This window comes from Salvelinus alpinus, chromosome 25, assembly GCF_045679555.1.
Source record: "Salvelinus alpinus chromosome 25, SLU_Salpinus.1, whole genome shotgun sequence".
Classification (NCBI taxonomy): domain Eukaryota; kingdom Metazoa; phylum Chordata; class Actinopteri; order Salmoniformes; family Salmonidae; genus Salvelinus; species Salvelinus alpinus.
Genome location: NC_092110.1, coordinates 18,012,264 through 18,038,785, shown reverse-complemented (window position 1 = coordinate 18,038,785; position 26,522 = coordinate 18,012,264). Strand labels below are relative to the sequence as shown.

Here is a 26,522-nt window from a genome sequence, read left to right as displayed (position 1 = left end):
TTCACCATTTAGGAAGTGCATTGTCCTGGTCCGGGAGTGATGTGACAGGACCCTGTGATTGCTCAGGGAAGAAGGGGAGCATTGTATCAGGGTAGCTTGTTTTGTTGTAAGCATTGTGGAACGGGATGAGCTTTGGTTCTGGAGACAAGAGGAGCTATTGAAATGTTTTAACAGCACATCACTAGAAAAATCTATGAAGTACACTTTAAGCTACTGTTTGGAATAACTTGTACAAATGTCACTGCTATGCTCATCAGAACATGCAATGAATGCATGAAACCAAACACTCTAAATTACCTTTGCAAAGACTACGCTACAAAATATTACTTCTGGTAAACAGCGTCTCCTTGTGGCTGAAAATAGTTGAGGGCTACAATGAACTTCAAATAAACTTGCAAGGAGCTACAACGGATCTTGATTAGTAAAATGTTTTATTATTACAATAATAAAGACAGACATGAACAAGACGAACATTGACAAAATATGAATCAGTAGATGAGGCAGTGAAGTACTATTACATTTCTCGATCTCCAATTAAGAGCAGCAAAACATTTACAAAGCGATATTCACACGTTAATCAGGAAGAGCACATATTTAGATTTGTAAAAAAATCTAAACTACAGCAATAAAGGCAAGGACATAGATTAACACAGTTGAACTCAGCCCTTCTGGACTTTAGCGATTAGCTCATCGCAAAGACTGGTGAGTTCTTCATTCTCTTTTACCTGAGGAGACCAGGAAAAAAATGCAAGAAAAAATCTGATAAGCACAAAAACTTCCATGAACAAATTATGCCAAAAACAGTGGTAAAGGCAGCCTCATGGACTTCAGACTGAGATGGACTTACTTTCTGGTCAAGGCTGTTCTCCAGTGACTGGGACTTTAGCTGCTCTCTGCGCAGCTGGGCCTGATGTACAGAGACCTCTGACTTTAGTTTGGAGCGAACCTCTGCAATCTCCCCATTCGCCCTGGGGAAAAAAGTAGTAGTCAGCCAAGTGAGACTATACAAAGGCCGGCAACAATACGCAATTATGTAACCGGCTGTATTTTGCACAAAAAAGTATCGTTTGAATGTCTTACAGGCCAATTTTATGCTCTGCATGGACTTTCAGGGTCTGGTAGCGTTGCTCCTCCTTCTTGATCCTAGCCAGGTAATCTTGAGCACATTTCTTCAGCATCTCTTCATTCTTAGTGGCACACACATTCATAACCGAAGGTCATGAGGTTGGCAAAGCAAAGTCATGGACCTACATCAATTCAGTATCATCCTTCACAGCAATGTTACTTACCTGCACCAAAGCATGGTGTTTTGCGCAATAATGTGTCAGCAAGATTCTATCATGTACTTTAAGCCTTCTCCAGAAATGATAATTACATAAAATGAACACAATTGCCTGAGAAAGCTGCTGGACCATAAGGACAGTTTGATGAAAAAGATTTAAATAAAAAAGGTTCAAATTTAGGCATGCCAAATGGTTGCACAAAACACAGGGCCCTATGCATAGGTCATGACATTCTTTTTAATGCCGACCTTTTTGTAACCCTCGATGGCCTCTTTGTACTTGTCCAGTCTCTTGAAGAGCTCAGAGAAGGACCTCTCCATGGTGTTCAGGTCCTGTGATACCTGCTCCTTCTCCTGCAAGACTTTAGTGATCTCAGCCTGGGCCATCTCCTCCCTTTGTTTATCAGCTGCAGGAAACAATGACAATCACAACAAGTTGTACATTTTACATTAAAAGGATATTAACAGTGAAAAATTGCCTTTACTACAACATACCCAATATCTGAGCAATTGTGGCTTCAAATTCAGACATGATTTTCCTGCAAAAACAAAAAAGCAGAGAAACCAACAGTTAGTTGTTAGAGGTCTGAAATGAGAATAAGTGACCAAATAATAGAGTCAATACTTATTGCTTACCCCATTTCATGATTATCCCAAGACAGCTTGTCATGCTTTGCCTTCCATTGATCTTCCTTTTCCTTTACCTATAAAAAGAAATCATTATAAATGAAAATGATCATGACTGAATTGAAAGGGATGAGGAAAACAAACACGTACTTCTTTCTGGATCTTGGCAATGGCAGCATCCATATCTTGCTGACTGTATTTAAGCACCTCTATGATGTTATCCTCAGTGTTGGCTGGTTGGGGGAAAGTTGAGGCCAGATTCATAGGGGAATTTTGCACGAGAGGCATCATAGGACCAACAACCTGAACCTAAAGGAACAGAAGACATCCATTCAACAGTTTTCCCACATTACTTAGCTTTACTATATTATAGGATCTTTGAGGACTGAGGAAACTTACAGGTGGTGGGACATCAAGAAGTTTGGGGTTGAGAGACTTCAATCCATTCACCTCCTCCTTGGCACCAGTCTTCTGGGTATCCACACTAAAACCACATTGACAGAAACCTCTCAGATTTGGAGAAAACACCTTGATATTCACCTTTGAATTGCAAACTCATTTTTAGATACAACTAGATTAAGGATGCTCTCAATTCTAGGCCAATTAAATACTTATTTGCAACATTTTAAGATTAACACGCAAGTCATTTTCCCCACCCAGTTAGATGGGTAAAACAAAACCATGTGATTATGACCAAAACAGTAACACACCGTGAAGCAAAGGCATCAGGTTGAGGGAGGTTGTCGGGTCCTGTGGGGCCTCCAGACTTCTTGGGGCTTTCTCTCATGAGGGGGTCAAATTTGAGGTACAGAGATTGTTTCCTCAGTGCTGACTCCTTGAACTGAATATAAAGGCTACGTAATTAGAGGAAGCCCAAAATGTAAATAAACCAGGTAAGAAAGTATGTAAAATCAGCAAAAAAAGAAAAGACCTCACTGTCAACTGCATTTATTTTCTGCAAATTTAACATGTATGAAAATAACAAGATTCAACAGACAAACTGAACAAGTTCCACAGACATGTGACTAACAGAAACGGGATAGTGTCCCTGAACAAAGGGGGATGTTAAAATCAAAAGTAACAGTATCTGGTGGATACCAGCTGCATTAAGTACTACAGTACATCTCCTCCTCATGGACTGCACCAGATTTGTCAGTTCTTGCGGTGTTACCCCACCAAGGCACCTGCAATCTCCCAGACATTTCTGGGGAGGAATGGCCCTAGCCCTCACCCTCCGAGCCAACAGGTCCCAGACGTGCTCAATGGGATTGAGATCCGGGCTCGTCGCTGGCCATGGCAGAACACTGACATTCCTGTCTTGCAGGAAATCACGCACAGAACGAGCCGTATGGCTTGTGGCATTGTCATGCTGGAGGGTCATGTCAGGATGAGTCTGCAGGAAGGGTACCACATGAGGGAGGAGGATGTCTTCCCTGTAACGCACAGCGTTGAGATTGCCTGCAATGACAAGCTCAGTCCGATGATACTGTGACACACCGCCCCAGACCATGATGGACCTCCTTCTTGATCCCGCTCCAGAGTACAGGCCTCAGTGTAACGCTCACTCCGACAATAAACGCAATTCCGGCCATCACACCTGGTGAGACAAAACCCCTGGTGATGTCTGGTGAGGACCTGCCTTACAACAGGTCTACAAGCCCTCAGTCCAGCCTCTCTCAGCCTATTGCGGACAGTCTGAGCACTGATGGAGGGATTGTGCGTTCCTGCTGTAACTCAGGCAGTTGAGAGACTTCAATCCATTCACCTCCTCCTTGGCACAGTTGTTGCCATCTTGTACCTGTCCTGCAGGTGTGATGTTTGGATGTATCCTGTGCAGGTGTTACATGTGGTCTGCCACTGCGAGGACGATCAGCTGTCCGTCCTGTCTCCCTGTAGCGCTTTCTTAGGCTTCTCACAATACGAACATTGCAATTTATTGCCCTGGCCACATCTGCAGTCCTCATTCTTTCTTGCAGCATGCCCAAGGCACTTTCACGCAGATGAGCAGGGACCCTGGGCATCTATCTTGGTGTTTTTCCCCAGAGTCAGTAGAAAGGCATCTTTAGTGTGCATGTTGCAGGTGCATGTTCATTAATTGTTTATGGTTCAATGAACAAGCATGGGAAATGGCATTTAAACCCTTTACAATGAAGATCTGTGAAGTTATTTGGATTTTTACGAATTAACTTTGAAAGAGAGGGTCCTGAAAATGGGACGTTTCTTTTTTTTGCTGAGTGTGTATATATATATACATTTTTTAAATAATCACTTACATTGCTGGAACCAAACTGCTCCAGGTAGTCCATCTGTCCATCAAAGTCATTCGCCATGACTGGAGAGAATGGGGGACAAGTGTTAGTCAAAAAGCTAGTCAAGTCGACATTACAGCAACTAACATGAATTCCTCAAGTTATTTGACTTACATGTGGTTCCAGGAACAAACTCCTCATTAAATTCTGACATGCCATTTTGTGGGTTATGCTCAAAATGGCAGAGTTCAAAGGGTTCTAGTGTGCTCAGTGAAGGTTGGTTAGGTTCAGTCGGAGGTTCCTGCTCTTGGCCAGACAAAGGATCCTGAACTTCACAAGATTCCATCTGAAGCTGCTGATCTTGTGGAATGTTGTCCTAAAATTGTAGAAAGAATGTCACCTAAGCACACAAAAATCAATATACAGCTTTGGCTAGCCAAAATATTTTTCCAATATATAATCTGATCAAGTTTTTAAAAAGCTTACAATTCCTTCTCTTGTGGCAGAAAGATCAGGTTCAGTCCTTGAGATTTTGTCTCCAGCACTAGGAAGACTGAAAATAGAATCACTACCAGTTAATGGAGTGGTGCAGCTACATTAAGCTTCTCTTTATACAGCACTGATTATGCTTCAAATATAAATCAAGACTACCTTTAATACATTAATTTAAGAATATTAAAGTTGCAATGAACATGAACTTACAGTGGCCATGGTGCGGTGTCTTTCTGAACAGGCTCTGTCACTTTATCAGGGGAGGCAGCCACCCTGACTGAGTTTGATCCCTTGGCCTCTAAACTGGATTTCACCTTACAGACTATAGAGTCACTCATTCTTGCATTTGTACCAAATGGATTGAAGTCTGGGTCATCAAACTTGCCAAAATTGTACGCGCCTTTTGGAACAGGAATATCAGAATCATTACTGACCACTGGCATCACTGGGGATTCCTTAGATAGAGGTTTCTTTTCTTCAGGTACTGCCTTTTTCTCTGTCGGCTTAAGACCAGGAGGCCTCTTGACAAACCGCTTGGGAAGAGGCTTACTTTTGATCTCCCCGCCATCATCCAAACTGAACTCAAGTTTCACTGGCCCGGCATTGGGAGCGGCTTCCCCCGGCTGAGGCATGGAGTCTTCAGCGGGCTGGCTCGTCTCCTTGGGAGCAAGAGACAATGGTGCAATAGCTCTCATCTCTGGCTGGACAGGTGCCAATACAACTGGCTGAGACACCCGAACCATGGCTGCAGGTCCCATTTCCTTACCAGCAGGGGCAGTCTCTTCAACTTCCACCTCTGGAGGGTCATTGAATGGCAGCTTTCTTCCAAGTACGGGGGAATTCTGAATTTTGGAGGCTCCTGTTTGGAAAGGGTTGACAAAATCAAGGTCGTCAAAATCGAATTTGTAAGACCCTTTGGGCGGCAGAGGAGTCTCATCTCTAGAGGAGATGGCGACAGCTTGATCTGGGTTAAGTTTAACTGATGACTGTACAGTCTTGTCCTCATCAGCTTTGGATAACTCAATGGCTGGATCCTTCGTCATAGTGATCACACTGCTATCTGTTGAACGCACATCAGCTGAGATGTCAGCAAGAGAATTTTCCAGTGATGGCATGAATGGGAGGGTCTCATCCAGTGCCGTTTCAATCTTGTCAAAATCCTCTAACATCTTCTCATGAGAAACTGCCTCAACTACATTAGGTTCACTCAGATCAATAGCCTTGGAGGTTTCAACTAGTTCACTGGGCCTTGCTGGAGAGAGGACCATTTTACCGGACCCTTGGAAGGGATTGATGACATCAAGGTTATCAAAATCCAGCTGATAACCTCCTTTACTCTGAATTGGCATGTCATCATCAGGATAGGATAACACATCTGAAAAGTCCACAGTAAAATCAGTAAAAATCAAGTCAACATTTTATGGTTGAAATAATGGTGACAAAGCAGTGTCGTAATGAATCTTGAACCTTTATTAAAATGCATTTACCTGATTTTGGCACATCAACAGGCACATTGATTTTCTCCAGCAACACACTGTAAAAATACAAGAGGATAGATTAGTTTCGAATCTCTCAACTTGATACCAGATTATGAATAATCACTGCCAAAGTGATGTACAGCTACAGCTTTAAAAAAAAATGTACATGCTTACTCTTCAGGTGTTGTAAGCTGCAAAGACTCTAGGGCTTTTGTACAGTAATCTATGCTTGCCATCTTGAGGGACTTTGTTGGTGATTCTATTCTCTTAGTGTGAGGGTCTCTTCTTGGAGTCTGAAAACAAACCTGAACGCAGAAACCAAAAGGTTATCTGAAAACAAATGTTCTTTCAAACAGACAAATAAAGAAATATATAAATCGGTAAACCTAACCTGGTTAAATTGTTTTTCGTGCACATCGAGTGAACAACTTTATTTTTATACAGTTTACTCTGAGTAAGCACCTCATCAAATTTTGGGTGTGCGTCAGCTCATGCTTTTTGCTAGACTTCGAACAGTCAAGCATAGATCCTCAATAACAAGATTATTTTACAGAGAGAATTATTCTGGAACATTTAAACTACTAGAAGACTAGGCTTCTTGACAACATATATACACCGTACCTTCCCTCCCTTTACTATAGTTTTGTTGGACAGGTTCTCTGCCTGAGACTGGCGAAGGATGGATGGCCTCCCAGTCGGCTGATCCAAGGAAAAGATGTCACAACTCATCTCTGAATTGCTGTGCTTTCTTCCAGGGCAGATCCCACGATTCTCATCGTTCACAGCAGTAGAACTCATCCTATAAAGAGGGTCACACAGAAGTGAGGGAGCTGAAGCAAAAGTAGGCCACACCCAGTAGACAGCTGGGCACACTGATTAGACTGAGCAAAGCACGTCACAGACAAACTAATTGACAAAGCCCATTCAATCTAATTGACGAAGCACATTCAATCTAATCTCTAGATACCTCATTGAGGGGGTGTGTATCAGCTCTACACCGATTGTACAAAACATTAGGAACACCTTCCTAATATTGAGTTGCACCCCTTTTGTGCAGAGAACAGCCTCAATTCATTGAAGCATGGACTCTACAAGGTGTCAAAAGCGTGCTGGATGCTGGCCCATGTTGACTCCAATGCTTCCCACAGTTGTCTCAAGTTGGCTGATGTCCTTTGGGTGGCGAAACATTCTTGATACATGGGAATTGTTAAGCGTGAAAAAGCCAGCAGCGTTGCAGTTCTTGACTCAAACTGTGTGCCTGGCACCTACTACCATAGCCTGTTCAAAGGCACATTAATATTTTGTCTTGCCCATTCACCCTCTGAATGGCACACACAATCCATGGGCTGCGGTCCAAACACTTAAGACACCCTCGTCCACTTAACCTCGCCTTATGCCCTTAGGGGAATCCCCGTCACCATCTTGGAGGGCGGTCCAAATGATTCGCCAAGCAAGGGAAGTTTGCAACGCAAGCACCATAGCCCTCGTTTTTAGTCAGCTTTGCGAGTGTACAATTATGTTCACTCCGGGGCCTGAAACTCCCCATATTTCAATTTGCGACGATTGTACATCCGCTAAGAAGTCTGTGAAAACTTAATCAATGGAGAAGTCAACATACAAGTGTAAGTAAAAACGAATGCAAATAAGTTACAAATTGTGCTACTAATGCACATGACAGCACAAACACGTATTGTAAAAAGTAAAAAAATAAAAAAACATTTGGGTTATCTTTTGGAAATTGTAGAAAAATATTTTCCTTCAGATGTTCCAGCTAGGGTAGGCTAATGTTAGTTAGCTAATTAATTTGCTAGCTTTCATACAGTATGTGTATATTAATAATTATATATTTAATATAAGTAGACATGCACTCATAATTGAACGTATCGCATATAAAGCACCCACAAACTACAGGTGGCTGAATAGACAATCAATGCGGGATGAATGAGTGACGAATTTTAAGCCAAGGGTGGTCCATTTAAAAATCATTCCTTCCTCCCTCGCCCTGCAAGTGTAAACTCGTCAGACGTCATCAGAAGTGTCCACTTAATTTAAGGGATAGGGTGTGTCATTTAAGTGTTTGGACCGCAGTCCATGTCTCAAGGATTAAAAAGCCTTTAACCTGTCTCTTCTTCATCTACACTGATTGAAGTTGATTTTACAGGTGACATCAATAATGGATAATAGCTTTCACCTGGTCAATCTCGTGAAAAGACCATGTGTTCCTAAAGTTTTGTACACTCAGTTTGTGTAGTTGGATCCTTGTTGACGATGGATACATGTAAACGTCACCAACCTGTAGAAGTCTAAATGTGCAATTTATTTGGAAATAAAAGGTGAAAGGGTCATATGCTACCAGTGGGGAGAAATAACTATTCATCAGGCCACAAAGAGTTGTCATTCAAACAAGTTTGTCTACTGACATTTCAATTGATACCCAAGGCTACATTTAGATTACCAGATTCTGAATTGTACACAACACTTGTTAGCATGCCAAGAATGTTGAGTTGGTGACGATGTCTATAAGCAATTTACCCACTACGTCCTCACACCATAATGTGGCCTGCAGTTCCATGGCTTGTCAGTTTTCCCTACACTGGATGCATCTGCCAGGCCTGCCAAAGAGCACACCAAATCTGCAAAGCCCGTTTGGAATCATTCAGAGTTTTGCTAAATTAATTTCCCTTGGTGCATAGCCAATGAAACTATACTACCGTGACTGCAGCATTTTATGGATGGTCCGGCTTGACATTTAACTAGTACATAAAGGTTTGGAGTATTGCCACGAGTTTTGCTCTTGAAGTGCAATAATGTCTGAAATAATGTGGCCAGCGCAGTAATACCGGCAATCGCATACCAGCTAACGTTAGGTAGTATGTTAACAAGGAACAATTCAAAATAAAATCTTGTTCACTTTAGGTACGTTGACGTTACCTAGTAACGCTAGTTAGCTATTAATTCCGCACGTTTGCCAATACCAATTAACAGAAAACTAGCGGACCTTTTCAGCTGATACTTTGACACCAACCATAGATAACTAAGCAATATGACGTTAACACAATTACCTAAATAAGCAGTTTCCCTAACATAAATGACCAGCTTGTATTATACTGTATAGATAACAGTAGACATTGGAGGGAACTTGCTCTCGAGAACCCAAGGTAAAGCTAACGTTAAAGTCTAAGAATGCGCTAGGAGTTAACTAAAGTCAGTTAGCTGGTTAACGTTACTAACCATAGGTAATTTAGTTAGCTAGCCAACGTTAAGTAAATCGCTAGCGTCCGGCTACAAGAGATGCGTCAAATGAAGGAAGACATTTTGCGCGATAGACCAAGTCAGATGAACAATTAAAAAGCAGCCAAATAGCTACATACCTCAATCAAGGAGTCGGATAAGCATAAAATAACTTCTCTTGACTCAAATAACTCAACCCACAGTTTACTTTTCGAAATCGTTCTTGCAACGCAAGTGGTCAGTAAATTTCGAATTTAAACGCCTCGATTTGGACCAATTAAATAGACAGAAAACACAAAACATGGGGCGGAGCTTCATACGAATTAGCCAATAGCGTTGCGTGACTTTGAACCGACCAGCGAACTTGCGCCAAAGTCGAGACAAAGACGATTTAAAACACTATTTCTAGGCTCGCGTTTGGTGCCAATTTTTATGATAAGAGAGTGTACATTTTACAACACGACGGAGGCAAGAGTCTTTATACTGTCTGTTCAGTTATGAAAATGGATATACTTTGCAGCCTCTGCTCTAGGAGAGGGAGAAAATTTAATGAAAGAGTGCATTCGGAAAGTATTCAGACCCCTTCCCTTTTCCACATTTTGTTACATTACAGCCTTATTCTTAAAAAAAAAAAAATAGGTATCCTCATCAATCTACACACAATACCCCATAATGACAAAGCAAAAACAGGGTCTTAGAAATTTTAGCAAATTTCAAAATGAATAAATTAAACATAAATACCTGATTTACAGTATACAGTATTCAGACCCTTTGCTGAGACTCGAAATGGAGCTTGGGTGCATCCTGTTTCCATTGATCATCCTTGAGATGTTTCTACAACTTGATTGAAGTCCACCTGTGGTAAATTCAATTAATTGGACATGATTTGGAAAGGCACACACCTGTCTATATAAGGTCCCACAGTTGACGGTGCATGTCAGAGCAAATCAGGCCTTTATGGTAGAGTGGCCAGACAGAAGCAACTCCTCAGTAAAAGGCACATGACAGTCCACTTGGAGTTTGGCAAAAGGCACCTAAAGGACACTCAGACCATGAGAAACAAAATTCTCTGGTATGATGAAACCAAGATTGAACTCTTTGGCCTAAATGCCAAGTGTCACGTCTGGAGGAAACCTGGCACCATCCCTGTGGTGAAGCATGGTGGTGGCAGCATCATGCTGCAGCATCAGCGGAAAAATGAACGGAGCAAAGTACAGAGAGATCCTTAATGAAAACCTGCTTCAGAGAAATTGCGGTGGGTACCATGAAGCCACGTCTTTCGAATGCCCCACATGGGTGAAAGAGAATGAGGTGGTCAAAGTCAGGGTTGTACAGAGCATTTCATATGCAGCAGCTGTGAAAAGGGTTGAGAGTTTGAATGGTGCACCAGAAGAGTCCATTGTGGTGGATAGGCCTACACTGCAGGCTGCAGGGGTTGCCTTTCACCAGCAGGATCCTGACATTTTAAAGGTTAAGAAGGTGGACTTTGTGGCCTTTAAAACTATGGTAATTAATGGCAATGTCAAGGTGGGGAGACGGTCCAGGAAGATAGAAATCAAAGTGGATGCGGCGAAGCAGTTCCTGGGGCTGAAAGATTTCTCAGCGAAGGAGTTACATGGCGCAGCGGTCTAAGGCACTGCATCTTGGTGCTAGAGGCGTCACTACAGATCCTGGTTCGATTCCAGCTTGTATCACAAACGGCCGTGATTGGGAGTCCCATAGGGTGGCGCACAATCGTCCGGGTTAGGATTTGGCCGCGGTAGGCTGTTTTTTAATATTTTTTATTTCACCTTTATTTAACCAAGTAGGCCAGTTGAGAACAAGTTCTCATTTACAACTGCGACCTGGCCAAGATGAAGCAAAGCAGTGCGCCACAAACAACAACACAGAGTTACACATGGAGTAAACAAACGTACAGTCAATAACACAATAGAAAAAGTCTATATACAGTGTGTGCAAATGGTGTGAGGAGGTAAGGCAATAAATAGGCCATAGTAGCGAAGTAATTACAATTTATCAAATTAACACTGGAATGATAGATGTGCAGATGATGATGTGCAAGTAGAAATACTGGTGTGCAAAAGATTAAAAAAATACATAAAAACAATATGGGGATGAGGTAGGTAGATTGGGTGGGCTATTTACAGATGGGCTGTGTACAGCTGCAGCGATCGGTAAGCTGCTCAGATAGCTGATGTTTAAAGTTAGTGAGGGAGATATAAGTCTCCAACTTCAGCGATTTTTGTTTATAATATTTTTATTTCATTTTTTTATTCAAAATTTATTTTAGACATTTTTTGCAAATCGTTCCAGTCATTGGCAGCAGAGAACTGGAAGGAAAGGCAGCCAAAGGTAGTGTTGGCTTTGGGGATGACCAGCGAGATATACCGGCTGGAGCGTGTGCTACCGGTGGGTGTTGTTATGGTGACCAGTGAGCTGAGATAAGGCGGAGCTTTACCTAGCAAAGACTTATAGATGACCTGGAGCCAGTGGGTCTGGCGACGAATATGTAGCAAGGGCCAGCCGACGGGAGCATACAGGTCGCAGTGGTGGGTAGTATATGGGGCTTTGGTGACAAAATGGATGGCACTGTAATAGGCTGCATCCAGTTTGCTCAGTAGATTGTTGGAGGCTATTTTGTAAATGACATCGTCGAGGATCGGTAGGATAGTCACTTTTATGAGGGTATGTTTGGCAGCATGAGTGAAGGAGGCTTTGTTGCAAAATAGGAAGCCGATTCTAGATTTCATTTTGGATTGGAGATGTTGTAACGACTTTCCTCTTCTTCTGACGAGGAGTAAGAGATATCGGATTAATGTGCAGCGTGGTAAGTGTCCATTTTAATATATAAAACTGAACACTACAAAAATACAAAATAACAAAATGAATGAACAAACGAAAATCGAAACAGTCCCGTATGGTGCAAACACAGACACAGGAAACAACCACCCACAAAACACACTAGAAAACAGGCTACCTAAATATGGCTCCCAATCAGAGACAACGACTGACACCTGCCTCTGATTGAGAACCATACTAGGCCAAACACATAGAAATAGAACAACAGAACAAAACATAGAAAAACAACATAGAATTCCCACCCCAACTCACGCTCTGACCAAACTAAAAAAAAGACATAAAAAAGGAACTAAGGTCAGAACGTACCCCCCCCCCCCCCCCAAAGGTGCGGACTACGGCCGCAAAACCTGAACCTATAGGGGAGGGTCTGGGTGGGCATTTACCGCGGTGGCGGCTCTGGAGCGGGACCCCACTCCACATAGTCTCGGCCCACTTCTGTGATACCTTAGGAGCGGCGAACCTCGTCACCGACCCTGGATTTGAGACCCTAGTAAAGGGTACCACTGGACTGAGGGGCAGCTCCGGACAGGAGGGCGACTCCGGCGGCTCCGGACAGGAGGGCGGCTCCGGACAGGAGGGAGACTCCGGCGGCTCCGGACAGGAGGGCGACTCCGGCGGCTCCGGACAGGAGGGAGACTCCGGCGGATCCGGACTGGAGTGCGGCTCAGGCGGCTCCTGACTGACGGGCGGCTCAGGCGGCTCCTGACTGGACAGGAGGGTCCTAGGGTCCTTCTCTGTCCAGAATCTCCTCCCATGTCCATGAGTCCAGAGATTTCTGCTGCTGCCCGATACCATGCTTCTTGGTCCTTTTTTGGTGGGTGGTTCTGTAACGACTTTCCTCTTCTTCTGACGAGGAGTAAGAGATATCGGACCAATGTGCAGCGTGGTAAGTGTCCATTTTAATATATAAAACTGAACACTACAAAAATACAAAATAACAAAGTGAATGAACAAACGAAAATCGAAACAGTCCCATATGGTGCAAACACAGACACAGGAAACAACCAACCACAAAACACAAAGGAAAACAGGCTACCTAAATATGGCTCCCAATCAGAGACAACGACTGACATCTGCCTCTGATTGAGAACCATACTAGGCCAAACATATAGAAATAGAACAACAGAACAAAACATAGAAAAACAACATAGAATGCCCACCCCAACTCACGCTCTGACCAAACTAAAATAAAGACATAAAAAAGGAACTAAGGTCAGAACGTGACAGATGTTTAATATGAGTCTGGAAGGAGAGTTTACAGTCTAGCCAGACACCTAGATACTTGTAGTTGTTCACATATTCTAAGTCAGAACCGTCCAGAGTAGTGATGCTAGTCACAGATGGGCATATTGGACTGTTTTTCTCCACTACAACACCGGATTCCTGCCATAAGCCCTGGAACACTACTCCTGATCTTCGTAGCTAGCTAGCTGCCACCGAGTGGCCCCGTCCCGAAGCTAGCCTTGAGCCAGGCCCATGTCCCGGCCTGCTCAGTGGACCCTATGATCACTCGGCTACACAGCTGATGCCTCCCGGACTCTTCACTAACACGACTAGAAGCCACTACATCTCCGGATTCCTGCCGTAAGCTCTGGACCTTTGCACTGGATCATCGCAGCTAGCTATCTGCTACCGAGTGGCTATAGTGGCTAACGCCCTTGACCCGAAGCTATCAATTCTGAGATTTCCATCCCCAACTACAACATTTTCCGTCGAGATAGAACTGCCAAAGGGGGAGGAGTTAACCTGAAAAGTTCTGTCATACTTTCCAGGTCTATGCCCAAACAGTTTGAGCTTCTAATTTAAAAAAATAATCTCTCCAGAAATAAGTCTCTCACTGTTGCCGCCTGATATAGACCCCCCTCAGCTGTGCCCTGGATACCATATGTGAATTGATTGCCCCCCATCTATCTTCAGAGTTCGGTCTGTTAGGTGACCTAAACTGGTATATGCTTAACACCCCAGCAGTCCTACAATCTAAACTATATGCCCTCAATCTTACAGAAATTATCAAGGAACCCACCAGTCACACCCATAAATCCGTAAACATGGGCACCCTCATAGATATTATCCTGACCAACTTGCCCTCCAAATACACCTCTGCTGTTTTCAATCAGGATCTCAGCGATCCCTGCCTCATTGCCTGCATCCGCTCTGGTTCCGGTCAAACGACCACCCCTCATCACTGTCAAACGCTCCCTAAAACACCGCCGCGAGCAGGCCTTTTTAGTTGACCTGGCCCGGGTATCCTGGAAGGATTTTGACCTCATCCCGTCAGGTCCTAGAGCCTGAGAAGGGAGATATGGAAAATTAAAGGAAGAAGTGGGAGTTTTGTTTGTTTTGGCAATATACTATTTTTATTAGGGTGGACTAAGTTAGTTTCACTATTATCTTTGTATTTTTATTAGTTTATTTTGGGGGTTTCAACCTTTCCAGTTGGTGGCGACAATAACGTTACACCTTTTGGGGTTGTAGTCCTCCATAAAACCCACAGAAGATGATGGTCGAACCCGCCAAAGTCAAAGATGGATTTATGTAGATGATAGCTACACTAATGTTTTGACATTAGGTTGCAACAAAGCAACATGAATAAGAATGGAAAGGTTAGGTCACCTTAACGTTCAAATTTTCAAGTTAACTTTTGTTTAAACTAACAGTAAGCTAGCTATTGGTTTGGCTGAATATTAGGATATTTGTAGGCAACACCGGCTTTGAGGGCATTATACAATGTGTTACCAACATATTCAAATAATGATGGACATATTTCCATTAACGTTATTTTAGTTGAATTTATTAATTCTATTTCATCCTTCCACAAGATATAGTCCCGACACAAATCTAGGGTTGCTACCCAAGTCGGCTCGTCGTTCGTTCTATCAGTTCGGTTGCCAGAGACGCAACCCAGTCAAGTCTGTTCAGTCTTTTTGTTCTGTATCTATGGACACAACCCAGTCGTTCGTTCTGAATGTTTTCAGTGATATTTATTTTCTATACATCCATAACAATGAGGTAATGAGGCACGATTTCACCTGGTATTGAAAATGTGCCCTGGTTAGGACACTTGTTCATAGGAGTTAGCCAACAACACAGATAACACAACCACTTCAAACTGAAGCTGGAAAGGCTGCAAAAGAGCTGCACTTCGTTTCTTACCTTTTTTAAATTTACATTTTTGTATATATGCATAAAAGACTGAACGACTAGCCGGCTTCTTCTTCTTGGGTGGGGTTTGTCGGCGGTTGGCATCCAACATTCTGGTGTACTGTACTGGAGGGTGTGCCAGAGATAGGGAGAAACTAAATTCTACCTGCCAGCCGAGTTGCTCTTAAAAAAGATAACACATTTGAGACTATATCGAATGACATTCTACTCAATATACTCTTTAAACTAATTTCCTGTATCCCCTTCTCCCTCATACTAAACTCAGCAAAAAAAGAAACGGCCCTTTTTCAGGACCCTGTCTTTCAAAGATTATTCGTAAAAATCCAAATAACTTCACAGATCTTCATTGTAAAGGGTTTAAACACAGTTTCCTATACTTGTTCAATGAAACATAAACAATTAATGAACATGCACCTGTGGAACGGTCGTTAAGACACTAACAGCTTACAGATTGTAGGCAATTAAGATCACAGTTCTGAAAATTTATGACACTAAAGAGGCCTTTCTACTGACTCTGAAAAACACCAAAAGATAGATGCCCAGGGTCCCTGCTCATCTGCGTAAACGTGCCTTTGGCATGCTGCAAGGAGGCATGAGGACTGCAGATGTGGCCGTGTGTATTAAAGTAGTCAAAAGTTTAGTATTTGGTCCCATATTCCTAGCACTCAATGATTACATCAGGCTTGAGATGCTACAAACTTGTTGAATGCATTTGCTGTTTGTTTTGGTTGTTACAGATTATTTTGTGCCCTTTAGAAATTATTGGTAGATAATGTATTGTCATTTGAGTCACTTTTATTGTAAATAAGAATAGGATATGTTTCTAAACACTTCTACATTAATGTGGATGCTACCATGATTACGGATAGTCTTGAATTAATCGTGAATAATGATTAGTGAGTAAGTTACTAGTATAGATGCTATTTCAATGACGGGAGGTTAGCATTTTTGGGATGGTATGATATTTATGCCTGTAAAGTTCTCACTCATCATTATTCACAATTCATTAAGGATTATCTGTAATCATGGAAGCATCCACTGCACTTTAACCTCAGTCATTGTATCATTTCAAATCCAAGGTGCTGGAGTACAAAGCCAAAACAACAAGTGTCACTGTCCCAGTACTTTTGAAGTTTGCTGTATACGTCTCTGTTATCAGATTCAAAATCTGGCAGTTGCTCAATGCAGCATGACCAAGTAACCAACAGGTAATGTGGCTTAATGTTATTGCTAATTTCTCACAAGAGCTGGCCATTGTCTCCAATTTAATAATAACTTGACACACTCTACACATACTGACACGAGTTGCCCTGCCTCATTTGGAAACTTATACTGCCAGTGGCTCATGTTTGTCATGACAATTCTAGAAGAAGTTGGCAAGAAAGTAGAAACTGGTACCCAGGCTGATAGTAAATTGTATTAACCCTTTAATGTTTGTGTTCTGTAATGTAGTGGTGACACTGACTCGATTAAAGTGTTTGTGCGGGTGAGACCTCTGATCCATGGGACCAGCCTAACCACTGATGGATACCAAGGTCTCTGTCACCTCTCCGAACACCATCTGCCTGCACATCAAGCCGGTGCGCAGACATTCACCTATGACCATGTTGCTGACATGGACGTCACTCAGGTCTGTGTTGGTGGACAGACTGTTACAGTTGCTGTAACCTGGAGTAATTCACACATCAGTGGATAGAGGTTTAAGTTAAACCAAGCTACATTTTTATTGATTCATTTATTCCGTCTCTCTCTGTGTGCAACATGATTCTGTATTCTCCAGTGTGGCCAAGAACATTGTCGTGTCATCTATGAATGGATACAATGGCACCATTTTTGCCTAGTGAGTGATGTTCTTATTGTTTTAGAGTTTCATGCTCATTTATGTTTTATTAAGTGCTGTAATATCTCACAGATTTTTCAGTGCTGTAAATAGATTTTTTTCACAGTGGGCAAACTGTTTTTTTTTAAGACACCTTCATTTCTTTGAAGTGACTCAGTACTAAAGGTTGCGTGCGTTCTTTCCTGAGGTCTGTCTGATTTCGACAACTTCACTGATGACCAACTGGGGGGTTATCCCTCTATGTTTTGAGTACCTGTTGTTCCTCATCAGCAAGGAGGTAGAAAGGGTGAGCAGAAAGTAACTGACATTGAAATATGAAAAGTGCCAGTGATTTTGTTTTATCGGTTCTCTCAGATTGATGATTTAATTAACCTTGTTTTTCCTGACAGTCTGGAAATGCCAAGAGCTTCCTGTGCAATTGCTCCTTCATTGAGATCTACAACGAGCAGGTTTATGACGTGCTGGACAGCGCTTCAGCCAGCCTGTTCCTCAGAGAGAACATCAAGAAGCGGGTGTTTGTGGAAGGGGCTGTAGAAAATGTTGTCACTTCAGCTGCTGAAGCTAACCAGGTACTAAATCATTTCATGTGATCGATCCAATGACTTGCTTTTGTCATAGCATAAATTATACTCGCTTAATTTCTTGTGTAGGATTGATTTGACTGACGTTGAACTGTTGGCGTTGAATTTGTTTCTCCTGCTTCCCTCTCAGGTGCTGTCAATGGACTGGTGTAATAGGTGTGTGGCTTCTATCTCCATGAACAGGAAGTCATCGCAGTCCTATGTAGGCTTCACCATGACTTTGCAGTCCAAGGAGGTGGAGGTGGTGAACATCCGCACATCCCAGCTGAACTTGGTGGACCTGGCTGGGTTGGAGAGGCAGAGAGAGACACACACACACACACACACACACACACACACACACACACACACACACACACACACACACACACACACACACACACACACAGAGGGTTCCAGACTCAAGGTGATGCAGGAGTACTGTCCGCTGACTGAACATTCACAGCACACAACAAACCCTTTAAAAGGCTAAATTCCACCGTGAATCTGTTATTGTGTACACTCATTTGTTATATTGTTATCAGTTCTCTGATATCAACCCCCTCTTTTCTCCTCTTTCAGGAGGCAAGCAGCATCAACCGCTCCCTCGTGATCATGACACTGGTGGATGAGTCCAATGGGAAGAGCCGGCATATCTGCTACAGGGACTCCAAACTCCCCTTCTTGCTTTGGGTAAATTGATTCTAAAAAAGCTCTTGCTTTCTTGGTGTTCCTGTTGTGTGCTAACATAACAACTATTTCCTGCAGGACTCTCTTGGAGGTAATGCTAAGACCTAGATTATAGCCAATGTGCACCCAAGTGCTTTGTGGAAACTGTATCCACCTTTCAAATCGCCCAGAGAGGCAAGTTTTTGATCAACTTGGCTCTCTGGGCGATTTGAAAGGTGGATACAATCACATTCACAGCACACAACAAACCCTTTAGAAGGCTAAATTCCACCGTGAATCTGTTATTGTGTACACTCATTTGTTATATTGTTATCAGTTCTCTGATATCAACCCCCTCTTTTCTCCTCTTTCAGGAGGCAAGCAGCATCAACCGCTCCCTCGTGATCATGACACTGGTGGATGAGTCCAATGGGAAGAGCCGGCATATCTGCTACAGGGACTCCAAACTCCCCTTCTTGCTTTGGGTAAATTGATTCTAAAAAAGCTCTTGCTTTCTTGGTGTTCCTGTTGTGTGCTAACATAACAACCATTTCCTGCAGGACTCTCTTGGAGGTAATGCTAAGACCTAGATTATAGCCAATGTGCACCCAAGTGCTTTGTGGAAACTGTATCCACCTTTCAAATCGCCCAGAGAGCCAAGTTGATCAAAAACTTGGCTCTCTGCCAAGTTAGTATGCAAAGTTGGATTTATCGCAATAGTTATTCAATATGCTACTAAACCTTTTCTCCTTACAGGAGGGGAAGGGGAACCCTAGTCAGTTGCACAACTGAATGAATTCAACTGAAATGTGTCCTCCGCATTTAACCCAACCCCTCTGAATCATAGAGGTGCTGGGGGCTGCCTTAATCTACGTAATTGGCACTCGTGAGCAGTCATTGTTGAGGGTTAACTGCGTTGCTCAAGGGCAGAAAGACAGATTTCTCCATCTTGCCATCTCTGGGATTCGAACCAGCGACCTTTCGGTTACTGTCCCAATGTTCTTAACCGCTAGGCTATCTGCCACCATGATACTGTGTTGCTGATTGTAATAGATATTGTATCTGTGGTAGTTTAGTGAGCATCTCCTCATGTGATTCCTTGTGCTTTATCAGGCCCTGATCAACGAAGACATGCATGGGAACGTGAGGCAGCTACAGGCTGAGGTGAAAAAGCTGAAGGAGCAGCTAGCTCTGGCTCTCTCTACCCAGACACAATTGTACTTACACCATAGTAGTTTGCAGACTCATCTCACCCCCTCACATTTTCTCTCTCACTCTCCTTTAGGCGGGAGTGGGAGCAGCCCCTGGGGCAGCAGCGGTCCCTGCAGGATGCCTTTGACCAGATCCAGGCCGAGGCCAAGTTTGAGGCAGACCAGTCCAGGCAGCAGCTAGAGGACAACCAGCAGGACATCATAGCTCAGCAGGCCCAAATCACTGTCAGTCAGCTCCTTTTTAAACCAACCAAGCCCGCTTCTCTGTTAAGGACATTCAGAGCCTACCTGTCTCATTTGTATGAAATTACAGTTTAACCCCTATGGAGGATTGAGTGTGATTAGTTTTTATTGATGAATATGTTGGTTGAATTGTAGGAATTGACAAAAGCTTTTCAGTCTGAAAGAACACACAAACCAATATGACCGCCCAGTTGAGAGAGGCTAGAGAGAGCACTTTAGAGTGAGTGGGTATAAAGGCGTATTTTCTATTTGTGCATGATGAGACCTTTTTGAAGTGTATTTTAAATGTTTTGTTGACATGTTTGATTTGTTTCTCCCCAGAGAGCTTGTTCAGAATATGGAGCAGAATGTAGTGCTAAAGAAGCAAGTGTCTGAATGGACTACACAAAACCAAAAACAGACCTGTCATTCATTCATTGTTATTGTGTACATGGTGGTTAATGTAGTGTTTTATTTATATTTCTTAGAAATTGTTATCACTAGTATGTGTTTTTAGTTTTGTCAAATACAGTTAAACTATTTGACATAATTGGATCTTAATCTCCAATCAACTGTAATTGGCCCGGTCTTCGTTTGTATTTTTACTTTGAAAGACTTCCAATATGGCAAGCCTTGAACCAAATCTGACAACTGCCAATGGGACCATATCCAGCCTTGAGAAAAAGTTTGAACAAGAAAAAGTAAGTCTGCTCACTTAAATTACCTGCCATTAATTACTATTATTTGGGGATATAATTCAGTTTGCATGTATTTGATACATCTAATCTCAGAAGTCTCTTGTTTTGTGTTGTTTGTCCTGGAGCTGATCAACCAGGCCATGGACCTCTGCAGTAAGCTGGGCCTGGTAGGATCAGGGCCTTGCCATGCTGTCTGCAGGTGTCAAGGACCTTACGGTACTGACTCAAGTCATTTGTGTACCTCTTAATTCATTATCATTTTTAACTTGTATACTTAAATTTTTTACTGTAGTTTACCAATGTTTACCAAATTTTTTACCTGGTTTGTTGTAATAGGATATGTACAATGCTCCTTGCACCGAGATAGAGGAGCTCAAGGAACACAACTCCGGGATGCAAGCAGAGCTCCAGGACCAGAGAGAAGCAGCAGAAAGGAAGGTAGCTTCTAATCAGAGAGGTAAGACTTGGAGTATATTTTAAGCATAACAACTAGCGGCATCTTGAGCTTTGATGCGAGTTGCCCAGTGACGTGAGCCTACCAGACGGGCTAAAAGTATTTTTATGCTCGCTTCGAGCCAAGCAGCACTGAAGCATGCATGAGAGCACCAGCTGTTCCGGACGACGGTGTGACCATGCTCTCCTTAGCCGATGTGAGCAAGACCTTTAAAAAGGTCAACATTCACAAGGCCGCGGGGCCAGATGGATTACCAGGATGTGTACTCGGAGCATGCGCGGACCAACTGGCAAGTGTTTTCACTGATATTTTCAACCTCAACCCCAAGTCATAGACTGGTCTCTCTGCTACCGCATGGCAAGCGGTACCGGAGCGCCAAGTATAGGTCCAAGAGGCTCCTAAACATCTTCTACCCCCCAAGCCATAAGACTGCTGAACAATTAATCAAATGGCCACCCAGACTTTTTGCATGCCTGGATTCCACCATTATGACAACGTCTGGATGGATGTTTTGTCCTCAGGTGGTGGTGTTACAGGAGGAGTTGGTCTATGCCACTGAGGAGGTGGAGCGACTCACCAAGGTGTTAGATGAGCAGGCAGGTCTTCTCCAAGCTTCACAAGATCAGACTGCCCAGAAGGAGGCTACCACTCTCCAGGGGAAGGTACCAGGCCATTTTTTTTCCTATGCACATACAAGAGCCACTGAAAACAAATCAAGGGCTACAGTAGCATGGAAAATGTCAGATTTTAGACCAAACAAAATAGATTGTACAATTATCTCTACTTATGTGATTTCCCTACCTGCTTTTCACCAGTTCAAACAACAGCAAGAGGCGGTTGAGAGGACTGTCAGAGGTGAGAGTGCCAATCATGTTCCACAGTCATCCGTCATCCCTAAAGTGCTTCCACAGGTAATGGATGCTTGTGTCTGATGGTTTTCCCTCCTGTATACTTTACTAGGGAACTCTGTCTGATCAAGAGAGGGTTTAATCACTTATCTGGTTGATTTATCTGTCGGACACCTCACACCCACTGAAGCTTCAACCCTGACCTGAGTCTGGTGGTGGAGAGCCAGGAGAAGGAGCTGGAGAGCTGACGCTGCTCCATGATGACTATGGAGGTGCCCCCCACTGAGCTTAACTATGAAAGGACCGCCAAGAACGAGGAGATCCAGAAGCTCAAGGTGTGGTTTGTTTACTGCATGTCATGATGAATGCTAAACATCCACTCTTGAAACACTTAATTAACACATTGATATAACACATATGGTGTTTAACTAGTCTGTGATGATTTCCCACAGGGTCAGCTGAATGAGAAGGAAATGGTGCGAATGGAGATTCAAGCTGTTCTTGACGAGTTCTACGCCAAGCAGAACCAACTGGCTCAGAATGGGAACACAAATGGGTTAGTCCATTCAAATCAAATTTTTACCGATGGATTTTTGCAACCCAACTGTTATCAGGCTGTTGATTTGTGAAGTGTCTGATGTATATATTTTAATTGACAGGGATGTTTTAAATGAGGCCATTCATCAGAATGTCTTGAGAGAGCTGCAGGAGGAAAGGAGTGCAATGGTCTGTGTATCGATCACTCAACTCCCCTGTTCACCTGAAAATGTAGTTTTAGTAATTTGAAAATACCATTGTTTATAATAGGTGCTTTTTCATATTTCTTAATTTCCTTTCATTTGTAGAGAATAGTCATACAGAGGCTCACTGAGGCTCATGAAAGGTATGCAAATAACACTTTGTTCTCTTATCACACAGATTCTATGTGGAATATACTTGTGTAGTGTGTATGCAAATGCATTTTTTTGTTTCTTTTTTGTTGGTGTTGATTAGACTGATGAGTCAGGGATCCCTGTTGGCCCAGCCTCAGACCAGTGTCCAGGAGCTGAGGAACCACTGCCTAGAGGTGAGCCGAAAGGAGCGAGACCAGGAGTGACTGCTTCAGGTGAGAAGGGCATCAGGATCTGCTGGGGTTATTGTAATTGTATGTAGTTTTTAATAAATTAAATTATCAAATGGAATGCAGAAAATGGCAACTTGCTCTAGTTGACAGGCTGGATAATTTTATGGGAGGCTGTAACGCTCGTCGGAAGGATGAGACCAAGGTGCAGCGTGTACGTGTTCATGATTCTCTATTAAATCCGAACTTGTAACGGATTTCCTCTTCGTCTGAGGAGGAGTAGCAAGGATCGGACCAATGTGCAGCGTGGTAAGTGTCCATAATAGATTTTTAATAAATCAAAATGAACACAGAACAAAAATAACAAAACACAAACAAACAACCGAAACAGTCCCGTATGGTGCAAACACTGAAACAGGAAACAACCACCCACAAAACACACTAGAAAACAGGCTACCTAAATATGGCTCCCAATCAGAGACAACGACCGACACCTGCCTCTGATTGAGAACCATACTAGGCCAAACACATAGAAATATAACAACAGAACAAAACATAGAAAAACAACATAGAATGCCCACCCCAACTCACGCCCTGACCAACTAAAATAAAGACATAAAAAAGGAACTAAGGTCAGAACGTGACAGTACCCCCCCCCCCCCCAAAGGTGCGGACTCCGGCCGCAAAACCTGAACCTATAGGGGAGGGTCTGGGTGGGCATTTCACTGCGGTGGCGGCTCTGGTGCGGGACGTGGACCCCACTCCACCATAGTCTTGGCCCACTTATGTGGCGCCTTTGGAGCGGCGACCCTCGCCGCCGACCTCGGACTGGGGACCCTTTCAGCGGGCCCCGAATAGACGGGAGACTACGGCAGCGCCGGACAGGCGGGAGACTCCAGCAACGCCGGAGTGAAAGGCGGCTCCTGACTGACGGGCGGCTCAGGCAGCTCCTGACTGACGGGCGACTCTGGCTGCTCCGGACAGGAGGGCGACTCTGGCTGCTCCGGACAGGAGGGCGACTCTGGCTGCTCCGGACAGGAGGGCGACTCTGGCTGCTCCGGACAGGAGGGCGACTCTGGCTGCTCCGGACAGGAGGGCGACTCTGGCTGCTCCGGACAGGAGGGCGACGCTGGAGGCTCCGGACTGACGTCCTTCGTTGGAGGCCTCATGCCATGGATCATCACTGGAGGCTTCGTGCCCTGGATTATCACTGGAGGCTTCTTGCCATGGATCATCACTGGAGGCTTCTTGCCATGGATCATCACTGGAGGCTTCTTGCCATGGATCATCACTGAAGGCTTCGTGCCATGGATTATCACTGGAGGCTTCTTGCCATGGATTATCACTGGAGGCTTCGTGCCCTGGATTATCACTGGAGGCTTCTTGCCCTGGATCATCACTGGAGGCTTCTTGCCATGGATCATCACTGGAGGCTTCTTGCCATGGATCATCACTGAAGGCTTCGTGCCATGGATTATCACTGGAGGCTTCTTGCCATGGATTATCACTGGAGGCTTTGTGCCATGGATTATCACTGGAGGCTTCTTGCCATGGATTATCACTGGAGGCTTCTTGCCATGGATTATCACTGGAGGCTTCTTGCCATGGATTATCACTGGATTGGAGAGACACACAGAAGGCCTGGCTCTGGGAGAAGGCACAGGACTCACCAGGCTGGGGATACATGCAGGAGGGTTAGTGCTTAGCACAGACACAGAACTCACCAGGCTGGGGAGACATGCAGGAGGCCTTGTCCTTGGCCGAGGCACCGGATACACTGGACCGTGGAGGCGCACTGGCGGTCTCGAGCGCAGAGCTAGCACCACTCGTCCTGGCTGGATCCCCCCTGTAGCCCGGAAAGTGTGGGGAGTTGGAACAGGCCGCACTGGGCTGTGCTGGCGAACTGGAGACACTGTGCGTAGGGCTGGTGCAGTATACCCCGGGCCGAGGAGATGCACTGGAGACCAGATGCGCTGAGCCGGCATCATCCCTCCTGGCTCGATGCCCACTCTACGTATGCACACTGGGGACACCGTGCGCTTCACCGCGTAACACGGTGCCTGCCCGGTCACTCTCTCTCCACGGTAAGCACGGGGAGTTGGCTCAGATCTCCTACTTGACTTAGCCACACTCCCCGTGTGCCTCCCCCAATAAATTTTTGGGGCTGCCTCTCCTCCCAGCCGCGCTGCCGTGCTGCCTCCTCATACCACCGCCGCTCAGCTTTCGCTGCCTCCAGCAGGGACGGCGATATTCCCCAGCCTTTGCCCAGGGTCTTTCTCCGTCCAGAATCTCCTCCCATGTCCATGAGTCCAGAGATTTCTGCTGCTGCCCGATACCACGCTGCTTGGTCCTTTTTTGGTGGGTGGTTCTGTAACGGATTTCCTCTTCGTCTGAGGAGGAGTAGCAAGGATCGGACCAATGTGCAGCGTGGTAAGTGTCCATAATAGATTTTTAATAAATCAAAATCAACACGGAACAAAAATAACAAAACACGAACAAACAACCGAAACAGTCCCATATGGTGCAAACACTGAAACAGGAAACAACCACCCACAAAACACACTAGAAAACAGGCTACCTAAATATGGCTCCCAATCAGAGACAACGACTGACACCTGCCTCTGATTGAGAACCATACTAGGCCAAACACATAGAAATATAACAACAGAACAAAACATAGAAAAACAACATAGAATGCCCACCCAAACTCACGCCCTGACCAACTAAAATAAAGACATAAAAAAGGAACTAAGGTCAGAACGTGACAGAACTCCAAACAAAACAACAAAAGAACAACAAACGTCACTTTCCGTAGGCTACGCAGAGCTAACAAAAAATAACATCCCACAACTTAAGGTGGCAAAACAGGCTGCCTAAGTATGATTCCCAATCAGAGACAACGATAGACAGCTGTCCCTGATTGAGAACCATACCCGGCCAAAACATAGAAAAACAAAACATAGAAATAAAGAACATAGAATGCCCACCCAAATCACACCCTGACCAAACCAAATAGAGACATAAAAAGGCTCTCTAAGGTCAGGGCGTGACAGAAGCATCAATCTCCATGCTGCTCCAGACGTGGCAATGATATCAGCTGCTGTCTTAGTCCATGATTTGCTTTAAGAGGGTCCCTTTGTAGTGAATCTAGCTAATGTGTGGTGATTTTAGTGAGATGCCTGAATGTCGGCAAACCTGTCCCCTACCTGTCTGAGGGAAACTGCAAGCTTGTGGGCCATAAGAACCATAAGCAGAGGATTGAGTACCTGGTCAAGCTCAAAGAAGAACACCAAACTTCAAGTGGTAATAATCATATTTAACATTTCATCACCTGGCTGCATGTTTACTTTTTGTAAGTGTTATAGTTGCCATCAAGAGACTTGGCCTCAGCAGTGAAATACTGAGGGGGAATTTCACTGCATTTATAGACTATAAGTAACAAACACAATTTTTCAAGGGAAATAAAACCTCAGATCTGAAATGAGTATCTGAGAAAATGCTTGGAGAGATTCTCATTGGCTGCTCAACATTTCTTGTTGACTGTGAACATGTCCCCCAAACAGAAAGCCTTTTCACCCTT

The 26,522-nt window shown here is 44.0% G+C and overlaps 1 protein-coding gene and 1 pseudogene across 2 annotated transcripts; one reads left to right on the top strand and one right to left on the bottom strand.

Annotated features, from left to right (window-relative positions):
• Positions 1–412: 412 nt before the first annotated feature.
• On the bottom strand, positions 413–9,629 carry tacc3 (transforming, acidic coiled-coil containing protein 3). 2 transcript variants are annotated; one of them, XM_071365925.1, is made up of 17 exons: positions 9,500–9,629; positions 6,750–6,927; positions 6,303–6,433; positions 6,138–6,184; positions 4,861–6,025; positions 4,645–4,711; positions 4,333–4,534; positions 4,183–4,241; positions 2,620–2,750; positions 2,309–2,393; positions 2,060–2,218; positions 1,919–1,986; positions 1,778–1,821; positions 1,532–1,689; positions 1,081–1,187; positions 848–968; positions 413–725 (listed from the first exon to the last, which is right to left on the bottom strand). In XM_071365925.1, exons 2-17 carry the CDS (start codon positions 6,924–6,926, stop codon positions 660–662), a joined length of 2,787 nt encoding a protein of 928 aa, XP_071222026.1. In that variant the 5' UTR covers position 6,927; positions 9,500–9,629; the 3' UTR covers positions 413–659. The 2 variants fall into 2 exon arrangements, with proteins under 2 accessions (XP_071222026.1, XP_071222024.1); XM_071365923.1 differs by lacking the exon at positions 9,500–9,629 and adding an exon at positions 7,096–7,115.
• Positions 7,496–26,387, top strand: LOC139553052 (kinesin-like protein KIF15-B; annotated as a pseudogene).
• Positions 26,388–26,522: the final 135 nt, after the last annotated feature.